Here is a 17292-nt window from a genome sequence, read left to right on the forward strand (position 1 = left end):
ATAGGAAAAAATCTTTTTAGTAACCCTAAAATCATACCATGTAGAAGGCTGCTTGTTACACACAAATGTTAAATGTTAAATGTTTCTTCTCAATAAATCAAATGAGCCATTATGACCCAACTATCAAGAGAAATCTTTATGATAATTGATTTATAAGAATTTTAAGAGTTTTATGAATGACACTTAAATTATTTAATCTGAACTTTGATTTTAAACTGAAATCCTGATGAATCTATTATGACCCTCCTCATGATTTGGGGGAAAAAAGCAACATTCAAGTAAATACTAGTGAATAAAATTATAATATTATACTGATATTAGAACCAATGGCACATTACATTATGCATAGCAAAAAATAGTACAGTCTGAAGCACTGCGTTGCCCGAGGGAGGCAAAGATGTTAGTGCAATGAATGAATGAGTGAATGAATGCTTGAATGAATGAATGAGTGGCATTATAAACGACAATGTTATAATCTATCTAAATTTACTCTATTTTATGATCCAATGAATTTTTCCAAGTTATGACATTTTTAAAAACATTTTTGTAATACAGTGTTCCACCTCAGCCTGGTAGAAATTACTCAAAGTCTAAATCAAGTTCCCTATCTATAAACAATATAGGAATATTAAAAAATTCTTATGAAATGGTGATTTAGGATAATAGAGAAAAATGTCATATTGTCATATTTTAAGCAATATATAAACTACAGGACTTGTGTTTTTGCAGTTGCTTTTGATTATTCACCACTGATTACTTGGAAAGAATTCCAGTCATTCATGCCCTGGGATATAGCCATTCTTGTTGGTGGAGGGTTTGCCTTGGCAGATGGCTGTGAGGTAATACTCTGTGCCTAAGACATTTAACAATTAACTAGAATTTTCAAAAGAACAGGAGATATTCAAGCTTTGGTATATTCAACTTTAGCCTATCATTTTAATGATGCAGATTTCAATAGCCATGCATTAATTATACTACACAGATGAAGTGAGTTTAATAATTTTTACAGGCTGTAGGCATAAAACATCATTTTTTTTAAATGCTGCCCCAATATGGCAAAAGGAATAAAGCAAAGAAGATTAGAATTCTCTCACACTGTTTTTCAAGAGACAGAGAGAAAGTAAGCATGGGGTAGGCCAGGAGGAGCAGAGAGGGAGAGAGAGAGAGATCTGCAAAGAGCAATATGCTGAGTGCAGAGCCCGACCCTAAGATCATGACCGGAGCCAAAGTCAAGAGTCAGACTGTTCACTGACTGTTAACTGACTGAGACATCCAGATGCCCCAAAGAATAGAATTCTTAGCTTAGCTATTAGAAAATTAGCTAAGTAAGAAAAAAAGATATATAAAAATCATACATACAATGATTCCTAGCAAAACATTTTGTTCATAACTTTATCCTTATTTCATGATGACAATTTTTAAAGATTTTATTTATTCATTTGACAGGCAGAGTACACAAGTAGGCAGTACAAGTAGGCAGAGAGGCAGGCAGAGAGAGAGGTGGAAGCAGGCTCCCTGCTGAGCAGAGAGCCCAATGCAGGGCTCAATCGCAGGACCCTGGGACCATGACCTGAGCCAAAGGCAGAAACTTTAAACCACTGAGCCACCCAGGTGCCCCTTTCATGACAAATTTGAGTAGGTCACAGACCTACTCAATAGGTCTGCTTTAATATAGGATAGCCCTAAGACTGCCAAAGAAAGAGAGTAAGAAAAAACAGTACTTTATTACTTACTTATTTATTACATATTCAGGGGGAGCCTGGGTGACTCAGTCGTTAAGTGTCTGCCTTTGGCTCAGGTCATGATCCCGGGGTCCTGGGTTCAAGCTCTGCATCAGGCTCCCTGCCCAGCAGGAAGCCTGCTTCTCCCTCTCCCACTTCCCGTGCTTGTTCCCCCTCTTGCTGTCTCTCTCTGTCAAATACCAAGGGGAGGGAAAAAAAAAAAACTCTGTTGCATATTAAGTACATTAAAGGTACTTTGTACATGTTTATTGAATGAAGTCCAGAGAGGATTTTACATAACTATGGCTAATATTATATTATGTCCAATTTTAGGGAGAAATGAAACTACTGTGAGGAATAAAGTTGCTATTTCGTTGGCCTATCCTCTATTCAGTTTATAAAAAGGTCAAGTCTAGGGAGGCCTTTGTCACTTGAAAGTCACTGTAGGACTCTTTAGAAGAAGCGTATCCTCTCAAAAAGTCCATGGAAAGTTTTTACTCTTTGACTCATTAAAAACCTCTCATTCCTGTATTTCATAGCCTTCTGTGAAACACTTAAAGGTCATAGCTGTTCCATTTCCTTATTCAGTCATCAAAGTAAAAAGGACAGTGAGAGAGAGATGTGGTGGTCCAGGCTTTAATTTCTGGAAAGTTATTTTTTTAGTTTTCTCGAGATAAATAACTATCCGCTATCTTCGTACTGGCCTCTAGGGAGACGTTTTGCTTCTGACTTCATTGTCATTTTTTTCCGTATGGTATTTGGACACTGAGCTCTCAGGTATACGATTTAGTAAGGGGTGCAAATCTTTGAAATCATCTCCATTTTGAGTGCCACTTACAATGTTGTTTTACATCAGATTTGGCTTGCCTCATAGACCGCTCAGATGTAAATGATAGAGATATAAGGCAAATACACTCTTCTACTATTACAGCAAGAAAGAGATCTGGTTTCTGAGAATCAATAACTTCCATTCTTTTGACTGATAATTTGAATTGTGAGGGAATAAGAATGAGCAATTCTGACATTGATATGAAATTTGTCGATCTCTGCTTCCCAGAATTTCTGTCTGAATTGGACTCCAGATACTCAAAGGGATTTTAAAAGCTTTGGCCAGACCCTAGAATTGCAAAAGCTAAGAAAATGAGAAGTCACAGACTTCTGATACACTAGGCTCTCTCACTGGCAGAACTAGGGAAACCCTGGAGGGGAGTCTTGAAGTTCCTAATACAAAAAATTGAATTTCTATGGGATATCTAGAATAATCCTACCCTTGAGTAGGTATACTGAAGCCATGAGCTTCAAAAATATGTTACAAAGATTTGGAGATATTTACTCTTCTAAAATTTTGTTTCAAACTCTATTTAGTTTGGCAAATGGCCAGAACTAGATAACTCTTCTGTTTGGGAGAAGATAGCCGCTAGCTACTAAAGCATTCACCTCTTTGTAATTCCCCATCTCTTAAATGCCCTTTAACATAGTTTTAGCATAATCGCAGTACACTAAGTGACTCAGGTATGAGTAATATTCATATACTCATAATGGCAAACTTTAAACATTGATGTAATTAATGTTGATATATAAGTAAAAGAAATAAAGGGACAGGAAATATATGTATGGTAGATGGCGTAAGAAAGCTAAATCCTTATGTAACATGTTAGTCAGTAAATAATGTCTAAATTTGAAAATGAGGGAAAAGCATAATTTAAAAAGTAGCCATAAATAGCTAATAGGGGTTGAAAGTTGTCTCTGGAGAACACAACTTAGGAGATGTGAGAGGTAGACCAGAGGACTGCCATTTTCCTAAAGCCCTGTAGTACCAAATGACTTGCCAAAATATCCATGTATATTAATTAGATAAAATTTAATTGAAAAAATGTGGGAAGACAATTCGAGTTTCCTAAAGCATGTCAATACTATTAAAATAAGAATAATTGAGAGGTCTTCCATGTCAGAGCTACCTAGATCTTCCAAACCATGAAAAAATATGGAAGATAAAACTTCAACTTTAGAAACTGAGTTCTTAGAGCAAGTGATACAATTTATACATTTAAATTGTGTCTGCTTAAAATGAATTATTAATGAATAATATTTCTTTTTTTTTCTTTTTTTTTTTAGGAGTCAGGACTATCTAAGTGGATAGGAAATAAATTATCTCCTCTAGGCTCCTTACCAGTATGGCTAGTCATTTTGATATCTTCTTTGCTCGTCACATCTTTAACAGAGGTAGCCAGCAATCCAGCTACCATTACCCTTCTTCTCCCTATATTATCTCCATTGGTGAGTATCTCATTCATCTGCTTTTATACTCATCCAAAGAGTAGTGTTCTACTTTGCTGGGTTTCATATTGTGGTATAGAATCAATTTTTGGCATGTATGATCTTCCTATAAGTAACTTAGAGAGTGATCTTTATTTGCATTAATACGTTTTTAGGAGACCTAACTCAGGAGAACTCTTTTCTTCCACATTCAAGCAGCAGGATCTTAAGAGAACCACTTCCCTTCTCTCTGCCCAGATTTTTCATTCACACACAGTGGGAGGGTCAGCCTCGATCCTTTCCAACTGTAAGACTTTAGGAGTCCATGTTTCCCAGCAACTTCAGTATTTAGATCTCAAACACTGACACTTCCGACACTTCCCTCTCCAGATTAATCCTCAATTTCTGAGAAGTGGTTCATATAAATGATTTGCAAGTGAATGAAGAGCTAGGCTTATATTTCAGGCTTTAAGCTTAAATATCTTAGACACAGTTTCCTACAGCCCGAGAAATAATTTTAAAAGATAAGTGAAAGTGGATTTGTAAGGAGAGAGAGGAAAAGACAATCTTCCTTTTTTCTCCCCACCTAGCCCGCAATTACAAGAAATAGCTGAGGTAAAATGTTTGTCTTATTGGGGCACCTGAGTGTGGTAAGAGGATAGCACTTTAAATTAAGAAGGATTGTCCTTCTGGAATTGTTCCTCTACAGCTTAAGGGGCATATGTTGGCATTCTTGAGCTGCTGCTTCATGTTAGAGAAGAAATGTAGACAGTTTATATGGGTAAAATATCATTTTACTTCTCAACATGGCACAGTTAGAAAATAATGTGATAAATTAAGAATAGTAGTAATTCTTCTTCTGTGATGATCCCTAAGCCAATTTTAAATTATATATGGCACAGAGGCAGAAAAGTTAATGGAATAATGAGAAGCTTTGGAGCCAGAAGGATCCACGGCCCTTCATAAGTTCTCCTGCTTGCCAGCTTTGTGTTTGGGCAAGTTACTTTAGCTTTTCTGGGCCTTAGTTTCTTCGTCTGTTATTTGGGGCTATAGTAGCCATCTTATGGGTCATTGGGAAGATTCAGTTATTTTACATAAATGCACACACTCACAGAACACCTAACAGTAGATAAATAATAAATTGTTTCTGTTTTTATTTAGCTCCTAGAATAAATGATACTTTATTTTCTAAATGAACTGAGCTATACTACTTAAATGGGCACCAATAACCATATAAAAAAATAAGAGGAAGAGACATTTCTGAAAAATACTCTTCAAGTCACAACTGCATTTGTGTGTATAATATTGTGTTTAGATTTTAACCTGCTTTTGGGAAAGCTTATCATAATGATTTTGTTCATTTTGATACTTGGTGCCTACCTCAAAATTTTACTTAGACTCCTTTTTATCTTTTCCAACAGGCTGAAGCCATTCAAGTGAACCCTCTTTATATTTTGTTACCTTCTACTCTGTGTACTTCATTTGCATTCCTCCTTCCAGTAGCAAATCCGCCCAATGCTATTGTTTTTTCCTATGGCCATCTAAAAGTTATTGATATGGTGAGTGAGCTGAAAGATAGCAATCAGGTCCAATAGACATTTTTATTTGTGATGTCTTGGATTACCAACCCTTTTACACACTAATCAGCTGCCAGGAGAAGCCTGGCTTGAGTTCTGCTTCTAAAGGTGAGTACATGATTGGTCACAGAATCGTTTTTAAGAATGATAACCAGAAGCAAACTTGCCATTTGAATTTGCAGTCACAAATATAGCGATACTGAATGCATCAGTAATGTCCTAAAAAAATGAAAAGAGCATAGAATATGTTTAGCACAATGGCTTGAAACTTACATGTCAAGACCAGGATCCAGTTTGACATAGGCAAAAGGAAGAAATAGGATTCAAGAAATTCAGCAATCATGCACTTTGGTTTTCTGCCACAAATATTTTGCAACCAATACTTGCTTCAAACAATACACTGGACTCAGTACCTGCCAATGAAAGGTCATCTTTCTTGTTTTGATTCTAATAGTGGCACCTAAATAATGGGACATTTAAGTGATAAAACATAGGCATTTTGCCAATACAAAAGTAGTGGTAGTCCAGGACTAGTTTGAGAATATTCTAGTCTACCACCAATCTTGATTACCAACTTCCAAACCAAACAAGACTATAACAAAGTAAATTCAGTGAGCTTACATGCAAATGCAGTTTCAAGTAAGTCCCAGTTCTCTCCTTCCACACACAATGCTGTCCCTAACCCCCTGCAATGTAAAAACTCTGGAAAGGTCTCTATGCAGAAGTTACATAATATCCTTTTGAAAAAGAAATTGTGCATAAGATAATATAACCAGTGTCCAGTGTATGTGAATTTAAAGAAATAGAGCCAGGATTCTGAAATAAATGAGTGGCTCATATGGATAGTAAAGAGACCTCTGTGATAATCATTGCTAGTATCCCCTTTTGCTTTGGGGCTCCATGTTTTAATACAAAGAATTATCTCTCTGTAAAGAGATAATAAATATTTGACATTCTAGGCCATATGCTGTCTGTCACAACAACTCAGTTCTGCTGTTGTATCATGAATATAGCCAACAACAATATGGAATCACCATGGGTGTGGTGGCATAAAACTTTATTTACCAACACAGGTCATGAGCAGTAGTTTGCCGACCTCTGTTTTAATGGATAGAAAGCAAATTTGAAATTTTTAGTGGATGCCAGGATGATGATATAAGAACCAGAAAAATGAGAACTCTAAAGAAGATGAATAGAAGCAGCATTTTATTAAATCTCAGAAAGAGAATACTGAAGGCTAAACTAATAATAGTATTGAGTGAATATGAAGGATCCAGTTGTCATATAGTGACCTGAACCTTATCCACTGAAATACAAGACCTCAAAACTCATATTCTGATTTAACATGAAATGACAAAATTTTAAAGGGATTTTTTTTTAATATCATAATGACTCCATTATATTCCTAAGAGGAGCCTCCTAGAATCTCCAACTAAATGTCATTTAGTTGGGGACAGAGTCTCTCTCTCTCTTTTTTTTTTTTTTTAAGATTTTATTTATTTATTTGACAGATAGAGATCACAAGTAGGCAGAGAGGCAGGCAGAGAGAGAGAGGGAAGCAGGCTCCCCACTGAGCAGAGAGCCCCATGCAGGGCTCAATCCCAGGACCCTGGGATCATGACCTGAGCAGAAGGCAGAGGCTTTAACCCACTGAGCCACCCAGGTGCCCCAGAGTCTCTTTTGACATGAATGGAAGAACTCATTGTTTCATGAAATGACAATTTATACTCATCATTTATAATGCATATAAATCTGACTTATACTTTCTCCTGTAGTATTCTGATTCTCCTTTAGGTTTTCTCTTCAGAAAACTGACATTTATGCTTTTTCCTGTTCAAGGTTAAAGCTGGACTTGGTGTTAACATTGTGGGTGTTGCTGTGGTGATGCTGGGCATGTCCACCTGGATTGGGGCTATGTTTGACCTCTCTACTTATCCTTCCTGGGCTCCTCCACCAGTCAGTAATGAGACTATGCCATGACAAGCATGAATCCCATGACTGACTGTCGTATGGTGAGTTTTGAGAACCATTGAGAATCCACTGCAGACTTGGCACTGGAAAATTGATGACACATCTAAGTTTGTTGTTACATCACTGCTGTGGTTCCAGGAAACACCCAAAACCTGATGTCATAACCCAGAGTTCACAATCCCTTTGAGATGCAACCAAAGAGCATCTACATGCCTTTACTAAGAAGCCCACAGCTGAGATTTTGCTCATGGACCATATGCATTCTGCTTCAACATAAGAGTAATCTATTACACGACCTTCAAAGAGATTAGGTGATTTGCTTCATTTTACAGTTTGGGTTTGGTGTAGCATTTCAAACATCAATTTATTATTTTAGAAACTTCCCATAGAACTAGGAAATAAAATATACCGATTAATTAGGTACTTGGATAAATCATTTCTGTAGTGTTGTTGAAGGGAATTTGTTGAAAAACCCAAAACTATGGCCAGCTGGTGGTGCAGAAAAAAGGTTTAATCTGATTGAAATATGCATTCTCTCATTTTAAAAAGTACCAGATTATTCTTGATGTATGCATATAGTATGAAAATTAAAATTGAATTAGTAGTTTCAAAATTATAGTTGAATCCACTAAACAATAGAAAACTCAAGGATAAGGATTAATTTCTACTTGGCCCTATGTTAGATTAATATAATTCACATCTTTAATATCTCAATGCACTAAGAAATGCATTTTGTAGAGCTGTGAATAATGCTTGTTATGATTTGCACCGTTAACACAGTATAGTTATAAAAGAAAGCTAAACACTATAAAACAATTAACACGTTTATGTATATGTATAACAGTTTTGCTTATGTATTTATCTTACTTCAGAAATATATAAAGTCAAGGGCATCCGAGTGACTCATTCAGTTAAGCATCTAACTCAATTTCAACTCACGTCATAGTCTCAGAGACGTGAGATTGAGCCCCATGGCAGGCTCCATGCTGGGCCTGGAGCTTCCTTAAGATACTCTCTCCCTCTCCCTTTACTGCTGCCCCTCCCTCAAAAAATAAAAAATAAATAAATTTTAAAAAATTAAAAAAATAGAAATACATAGTGTCATATGTAGAAAGAGAGGATTCAGGAATTTAAACGAATTATCACTATGTATAGAGACAAGAAAAGTCATGTAACTCCATTATTACCAACATTGAGGTGAAATAGCAGATAGAAAATAAGAATAAAAATTTACAAAAGAAAAAATAAATTATTCATAGGCAAACAAAAAGGAAAGGAAAAGAGATCTGAACATTCAAACAAAAGTGGGAAGAGACTAGTCTCCTAATACTCAGGATGTGAAGAGGAATGAGGTCTATTGACATTCCAAAATCAGACTTACAGGGAGAAAAATGACAATCAAAAACAAAATATTGCATGTGCAGTCAGGAAAAGAAGGAGAAGTTAAAACATAACAATTCTCACACTAAAAATAAAAAGGAAGACAGAACAAGAAAATACCTTTGGTATTTTTAAACTTTGCAGAAATAATCAGGCCTGGTTTGGGTTTTTTTGCAAAGGATAGTATTTATAAAGTTGTTCTTAAAAATAAAATATAGTAAAAAGTCTCTTAAAAAGGAAGACATTTCTTTAAAAAACTATATGATAGATTGTCCATTATTTGTTTATTAATTAGTGCAAATTTTATCATTTTTTAAAAAGTTGTCCATTTAAACCTTAGAATACAGTGCTTCTTTATGTATATCTTCTAAGTTCCCTCTGTTTGCTTGTTTCTTTCCTTATCATATGTTGCACATTTACTTATGATCAATAGTGTTTCTTTTTGGCTTTTTTCCGTCATTCAATTTATCACTGCTGAATTATATTATGTGATGAATATATTTTAATTATGAAAAATGAAATGACTTTCCAAATTAGAATGAGTAAGTTTTGCTCTCAAGAAAATAATATAAGCATTTCAACTTAAATCATTTTAATGAATTACTTCCAACAGCTGTCAGTACAGGAAAAATAATACTTAGTCAAAATTTGTTTAAGTGAGCCGTATCATTCTCTTGCTACATCTTTGTTTAGTTGCTTTATCAAAAATGACTTAAGTCATCCATTTCACATTTGCCCTATTTACATCAAAGTTCTCAAACTATTTTAGTTTGAAAGTTATATATTGTCTTTGAAAGTTTCCAAAAGGGAATCTGAACAGATGATCAAACAAATCTCTGTCCTCCCACTCTGTGGCAGATAGTGTTTTTGTTATTATCCTGATCCTTACTTAAAGGTTAACTAGAAATCTTTGTCACTTTATAGCCCAGTATCTTACTTAGGATTGGATCTTTCTAGATAATAGTAGCAATTTCACTAAGTGCCTATGTACTGTCTGTTCATACAAGTGCTTAGAAGACTCCACTGGCTTATGCGTATCCTTCACTCCCCTCAACTGCCTCTGAACATGTCAGCATCTCTAGAATTCAGACTTCCTTCTTTTCAAGTGACTGCACTCTGTCCACCTTACCCAAGTAAGCCTTACCCAAGGCTTTGTTCTTCTTTTCAGCCTGGGAGGTTGGGAAGTACACTTTTAGCCAATGGTACTAATTAACCCTATTAAATAACCCTATTACATAACCCTACTCATTAACCCTATTAAAATCCTATTTTAAATTAATAAAACAATATCCCAATGCCTTAACTATTTCTTCACACGTGTACTACATGATATTATATTTTAAAGATTTATTATTAGATGTATTATTCTATCTCTGCCATGGCTAAATATATTGGTAAGGACCTTTGTGATTCTTTTGTTCAAAGTTTTATTTGATTTAGTTAATGAATGACTGTCTTTGCTTGACTATGTGGATTTTAGCAAATTAAATGTTTTTTGTTTTGTTTTTTTTTACTTTTAGGAGGGGGAGGGTTGTACTAATAACGAAAAAATAAACCCAAACAAACTGGATTAGTTTTAGTACTCTGACATTATCTGAAAAGGAAAAGTTGAAACTATTACTGAAGGACACCATTAGCCATGTTACTCAGAAATGAAGCAATTTAATCAAAGTAAAAATTTACTAGGCAAGTTTTGGAATGCATATATCAAAACCACAGGACCCCATTGTAGAAGTGAAGACCAGAATAGCCCAAGGGTAAATGGTAAAATAGCATATAACTAAAGCAGAAATTAAAGGGTTTTTTTTCAAATACGGGGATCTTCATTTGCCTAGAAAAAAAGATATAGCATTTAATAAAGAAATAAAGGGGATTTTCTTACTTATAGTATGCTTGTATAGATACTAGAGGCAGTTTTGGGGGGAGTAAATCTTAAAGCTAAATGATAAAAAATATTGTATGATATACATTCCTGTGTCAGCAAGAAAATAATGTAAGTCTTCAAAAGAAAAAGATGATGGGGCACCAGCAAGAATTCAGACACTTAGACAAGGATTAGCAGTGGCAACTTCTAATCCCTAGAGATCTCAAAATTTTCTTTCAATAGGCCCACGGAACAAGGGATGGAAGACAAAACAAGGACCCAAGCAAGTTGTGGGTTGAGTGGAAAACTACATATTATGAGGATCTCAAAGGACTATTCTCTGAGAAAATGTGAACCAGGAGAAAAAAGTCCCATGCTACAAAGGGAAACATCAAGAGGACCTTAATGTTTTGGTCTATGCACTGGGTAGAAGGGTAAAATCTCCCTTGAGAATTCGTAATTGTGCGGGTTATGGGCCTAAAGTCTGAATACCAGTGTATGTGGGGGGAAAAAAAACCTTAATCTCAAACTTTAAAACAATCCTGGGTTGGTAATGTGCCTAAGTACCTGGCAAAAGAAGGAACACCTTCTTCAACCTGGGGCTCGAAGAATTACTAAAGTTAAATCTCCATGAGAAATGGTAATCAAAATTTGTGAAGTCTGCCAAGACATAAAATATACTGTTCAAGAGCCACATAAACAAAAGAGACAATCCAAAGTATAGACAACAGATATTCTAATTGTCAAATACAGACTAGAAAATGAGGAAGTGTGTTTGAAAATATAAAAGAGGGTATTGGAAATACAATAATAGTGGTAGGCAAAATTCTAAAAATGTCTCCCTACGATTTCTGGCTCCTGATTATTCAAACACTAATCTAGGTACTGCTGTGAGGGAATTTTGCAGATATAATTAAGACTATTAGTCAGCTAGCCCAAAAATATGCAGATTATGCTGGATTATCCAGGTGGTGCTAATGTGATCCTTATGAGCCTTTAAAAGCCAAAAGAGGAAGGTGGAAGAGTCAAGTGGGTAAGATGAGGCAATGGGAAATCAGAGAGTTTTAAAGCATGAGAAGGACTGGACTCATTATTGGTGGTTTTGAAGACAAAAGGAGTTTTAAGCCAGGGAATGCGGAAAGTCTCTAGAAGCTGAGAATGACCCCTGATTGAAACCCAACAAGAAAACAGAGGCCTCAGTCCAGCAGGTACCTGGAACTGAAGTCTGCCAACCACATGGGAAGCCGAGAAGTAGATTCTCCTTAAGACCCTCCAGTCAGGAACGCAGCCTGCCAGATACCTTGATCTTGGTCCTATGAGACTTGTTTTGGACAGGTCTGTTCATCTACAGAATTTTTAAATAATAATGACTGCTGTTTTAAGCACTAAATTTTTATGTTTTGACAACAATAGAAATTAAATATAATAAGGAATGAGAGACTATGAAAAGTGACCCAATAGATCTGAAAAAGATCGAATAGAAATTTTAGAGGCACCTGAGTGGCTCAGTGGGTTAAAGCTTCTCCCTTCGGCTCAGGTCGTGATCCCAGGGTCCTGGGATGGAGCCCCGCATTGCAATCGGGCTCTCTGCTCAGCAGGGAGCCTGCTTCCTTCTCTCTCTCTACCTGCCTCTCTACCTGTGATCTCTGTCTGTCAAATAAATAAATAAAATATTTAAAAAAAAGAAATTTTAGATATGAAAAGTATAATATTCTAATTTCGCTCTCAGGTCCCCATTTTTCTTGGCAGCACAACACTTCATCTAATTAAATCCAAGTCAAATTCTCCACTTCAGTGTTTTAACTGATTTCAGAGTTTAACTTAGTCAACTTAGTTTTTGTTTTTTAGAGCCTCTCTCTTATTTCCTTCAGTGTAGGGTTTTATCTAAGTTTTATAGACTGTACATATGAAACTCTAACTGGGCAGCTAAGATGCATCTAGTCTCTGCATTTAGACTGGCTTCCACTGAGAGATACAGTCCTCTGAAGTGTACAATTCCCATTGGTTTCATCATTCACTTCTGGTTTGAGGATCTACTCATGCGACTCACATCATCCCTGAAATCAGCATCTCTTCATCGCAACCACAGCCCTATTGATCCACCACTGCAAGAGCTTACAGGACTTTGGATGCTCTCTGCTTCTCTCTGGGGTCCAAGCAGTCTTAGGAGGAAGGTGTGTCTAAGCCCCAGCTGTGCTTAGATCCTCCTTGCCATTAGCCTGACTCTTCTGCAGGACTCCATGTTAAGTGCAAGGGAAAGAGAGCCTATAGCTCACATCTTATACCCAGAAGAGTCAGTATATTAATTAATTCATGGCACAAAGAATGAATGTAACCTATAACCACAGAACAGAACACATCAGCCTAGCTCAAACAGAGACCAAAACCATTGCCTGTCTAAAGCAGTGTTTATGATCATAGGATCTAGAGGGTGACTGGCAGGACTGAATTCCTGTTCTACCACTCACCCATCTCATCCTCAGATATGTTAGTTAACCTCTGTATGCTGCACTTTCCTCATCTGAAAATGGGCCTCTGGAGGCAGAAAGATATTTTCATAGAGTTATAAGGATTAAAGGAGTTAATACACAGAGAACACTTAGAGCAGTAACTGGCCATAGTACAATCTCAATATTAGATTGCATTCTTATTAATGTATCATTTTTATTCCTTATGATGTCACCCAGAAGTAATTGCACTCATATAATCACAGCCTTGGTCAAACTCCTTCTTCAGAAGACCCTTGGCCAGGATCTCATTGAAACCTTAGATTTAAGATAGAAAAGTTACTCCTAGCTTATAACACCTAAGGGAGATTTCCAGAGAATCTTTCCATTTTTACCCAATTGGTTCTTGATTGAGAGAGAACACTGGAGGTAAAACAGTGGAAAAAAGTATGTAGCTTTTAAAATCAGTCTCCATTTATACAATTCAGCACACACACAAAAAATACAGGAAAATTAGGCACTGTATACAATATTACAAACCAAGTTCAATAACTCTTTGAAATAATGTGGCGTGTTAGTATCGAATGAGCCTCTCACTCCATTAAATGACTCTCATCATTAGTTTTCACTTCAGGGATTTTCAAATAGTTCAAACCCCTCCCCACAACCCCACCCCCGCGTTGCCAGTGCTCCCTGGAGCCTTGTATACAGGGTTGTTGATGAATCCTGACAGCTGTAGTTCTGCACACCTCCTGAGCTGAGCGTAGCCTCTGACCTCCCCGCAGCAGCACATCTACGGCTGGGCCACTGAGTCAGACGCTATGCCTTTGTGGATATCATTCTGTACAAAGTATGCAGTGAAGATTACCAAAATACCAGAAATGTCACGTAGCGTCCTCCTCCATTCCAAGAAAATTTATGTGCTTTTGCATCCATGTGTAATAGCCAGCATAGCCATTATTTTTCCTTATTTATTCTAATTGCTTCATTCTGTCCTTTTTTATTTAGCATACCTTTCTTTCTTGACATATTGTCTTTCTTTTTTTTTTTAAGGCAAATGTGTTTGGACTTCTCAGAAAGTCAGATACTATGTTTGTTCTAATTTCAAGAATAGTGGTCTCTTACAGTGCTTCTACACAAAGAAATTACAAACACATCTACTCCAAGTTCTATTATTTTGGCCTATGAATAAATTTTCAAATAAAGCATGAAAATGACATACCTTATATTTTGTGCAGTGACTTTCAAACTTCAAGTCATCTTGATAGAGAGTGGGGGAAATTTTTGGTGGAAACGCTTAGGGAAGAAGAGATGTTTTTGAACAAAGAAAGTTTGATTTATCTTAAAATGACTGCCATGAAATTGGCTTCTGGTTTGAAGAAAGACCTTAATTCCTCAAACAATTCTGTATCTGTTAGATGCTGGCCTTCCAGACCAGTTTCCTTCCTTCCTTAACACTTCTTGATGGAGTTTAGGGACTTTCATCACCTTAGACAATTAAAATAAGCTGTGTACCAGAAGGAAAATGTTTTGAGACTAGGACAGGAACCCAATGAACTCTAGTCATAACAGATAAATCAACTTAGGAAGAATTGACACCTTAAAAATTTTGAGTCTCCTGATCTATGAACACATTGTATCTCTCTATTTATTTAGGTATTCTTTAATTTCCCTGAGCAATGTTATAGAGTTTTCAATGTACAGTCTTATTCATCTTTAAACACATTTATCCCTAAATGTATCATATTTTTGATACTACTGTATTTCATTTTTTTATGTTATTGTAAGTGGTCTTGTTTTTTACCTTCATTTTCTGATTAGTAGTTGCCAGGATTTAGAAATGCCATATATTTTTATAAATTGATTCACTAAGCTAATTTATTATTTCTAGTTGGGTTTTTTAAATAGATTTCATAAAACTGTGTACATAATGCTATCTTCTGTGAATAAACTCAGTGATATTTCATCCTTTCCAACCTGGATACTTTTATTTCACATTTACTTTAAGGTAGACTTGTCTTCTTTTCTAGGGAGCCTGGGTGGTACAGTCAGTTAAGTGTCTGACTCTTGGTTCAGGCTCAGGTTATGATCTCAGGGTTGTGGGATCAAGCCCCATGTTGGGCTCCACAACATGTGTGGAGTCTGCTTGGGTTTCTCTCTCCCTCTCCTTCTGCCCCTCCCCACTGCAAACTCTCTCTCTCTCTCAAATAAATAAATACATCTTTTTTTAAAAGGATGTCCTTGCCTTTTTTCTTCTCTTAGTAGCAAAGCATCTTTTATCCCCCTCAGTTATGAATGTGGACTGTAGAATTTTCAGAGCCTCTTTGCCAGATGGAGGAAACATCTATTGCTAGTTTACTAAGAGTTTTTGTTTGTTTTTAAATCAGGAATGGATATTAGGATTTGCCAAATGCTTTTCCTATGTCTTTGATCTTATGATTTTCATTTTTAGTCTGTTAATGTGCTAAATTACATTGAATTAAACAAACTTTGAACATGATACTTTGTATTTTTTATATATTGTTAGGTTTTACTTACTAATATTTTGTGAAGAATTTTTGCACCAGTGTTCAGAAGGGACATTTTATAGTTTTCTTACTTTGTTGTTGTTGTGTTAGGGTAATGTTTGCTTCAGAGAATGAGTTAGGAAGCATTTTCTTCTCTTCAATTATCTGCAAGTGTTGTAGAATTTAAATCCTTTTAAACTTACTAAGATTTGTTTGAAAGAAAATTGTTTATCTTGATAAATATTCTGCCTTAAAAAGGATGTATATTCTGCCGTTGTTGGGCAGAGTCTTCTAAAGTGTCAACTGGGTCAACTTGGTTGCTACTTTTTTCATGTTCCATATTCTTATTGATTTTTTTTCCTACTTGTTCTATCACTTATATATTGAGAGAGGAATGTTGAAATCTTTGCCAATAATTGTAGATTTGTCAATTCTTCATGCATCTTTATCAGGTTTTGCTTTATGTTTTTCAATGCTCTATTTTTTTGTTGTTTGTGGTGGTGTGCCAATATTTAAAAATTGCTGGGTGCCTGGGTGGCTCAGTGGGTTAAGCTTCTGCCTTCGGCTCAAGTCATGATCTCAGGGTCCTGGGATCAAGCCCTGCATTAGGCTCTCTGCTCAGCGGGGAGCCTGCTTCTCCCCCCATTTCTCTCTGCCTGCCTCTCTGCCTACTTGTGATCTCTCTCTGTCAAATAAAATCTTAAAAAAATTAAAATATAAAATTGCTATGCACTCTATGCCTTTATCACTATATAATGCTCTTTTTATCAATGTTGATATTCTTTACTCTGAAATATATTGATACTAATATAAGTGTTACAACTTTTAAAATTAGTTCTAACATAGATTATTTTTCTCCAGCCTTTTTTTTAAATGTTTAATTAGCCAACGTACAGTACATCATTAGTGGTCAATGTAGTGTTCAGCGATTCATTAGTTGCATACAACACTCAGTGCTCATCATCACATGTGTCCTCCTTAATACCCATCATCTGGTTAACCCATCCCCTTAGCCCCTCCCTTCTGTAACCCTCAGTTTTGTCCATGGATTCCGGAGTCTCTCGTGGTTTGTTTCCCTCTCTGATTTCTTCCCATTCAGTTTTCCCTCCCTTCCCCTGTGGTCCTCCACACTATTCCTTATGTTCCACATCTGAGTGAAACCATACAATAATTGTCTTTCTCTGCTTGACTTATTTCATTTAGCATAGTCCCCTCCAGTTCCATCCATGTTGATCCAAATGGTGGGTATTCATCCTTTCTGATGGCTGAGTAATATTCCATTGTATATATGAAACACATCTTCTTTAATCTACTTGTATGTTTATATTTAAAGTGAGTTTCTTGTAGGAAATATAATTAAATCTTATTTTCTTATGTTTTAATTAAATATGACAGATTCTGTCTTTTAATTTAGTGCTTTGACCATTTATATTTAATGTGATTACTGGTATAATTTAAATCTACCATTTTGCTATTTTTTTCTATATTATTTGTTCTATGCTTTATTTTTCACTTATACTGCCCCCCTTTGTATTAATTGACTACTTTTTATTATTTAATTTTATTTCA

General features: G+C 35.9%; 1 protein-coding gene across 2 annotated transcripts in view; it reads left to right on the top strand.

Annotated features, from left to right (window-relative positions):
- Positions 1-734: 734 nt before the first annotated feature.
- Positions 735-17292, top strand: part of LOC309858151 (solute carrier family 13 member 1-like) — a 37010-nt gene continuing 20452 nt past the window's right edge. Inside the window, exons 1-5 of one of the 2 annotated variants that reach the window (XM_082750843.1) lie at positions 735-839; positions 3837-3998; positions 5399-5536; positions 7394-7566; positions 11013-15187. In XM_082750843.1, the coding sequence (XP_082606969.1) occupies positions 780-839; positions 3837-3998; positions 5399-5536; positions 7394-7534 (501 nt within the window). In that variant the 5' untranslated portion in view covers positions 735-779 and the 3' untranslated portion in view covers positions 7535-7566; positions 11013-15187. Of the gene's footprint in view, positions 840-3836; positions 3999-5398; positions 5537-7393; positions 7567-11012; positions 15188-17292 lie in introns of those variants that run through there. The other variant, XR_014308065.1, reaches the window with a different exon arrangement.

This window comes from Mustela nivalis (genome assembly GCF_964662115.1).
Source record: "Mustela nivalis genome assembly, contig: HAP1_SCAFFOLD_1942, whole genome shotgun sequence".
NCBI classification, from domain to species: Eukaryota; Metazoa; Chordata; class Mammalia; order Carnivora; family Mustelidae; genus Mustela; species Mustela nivalis.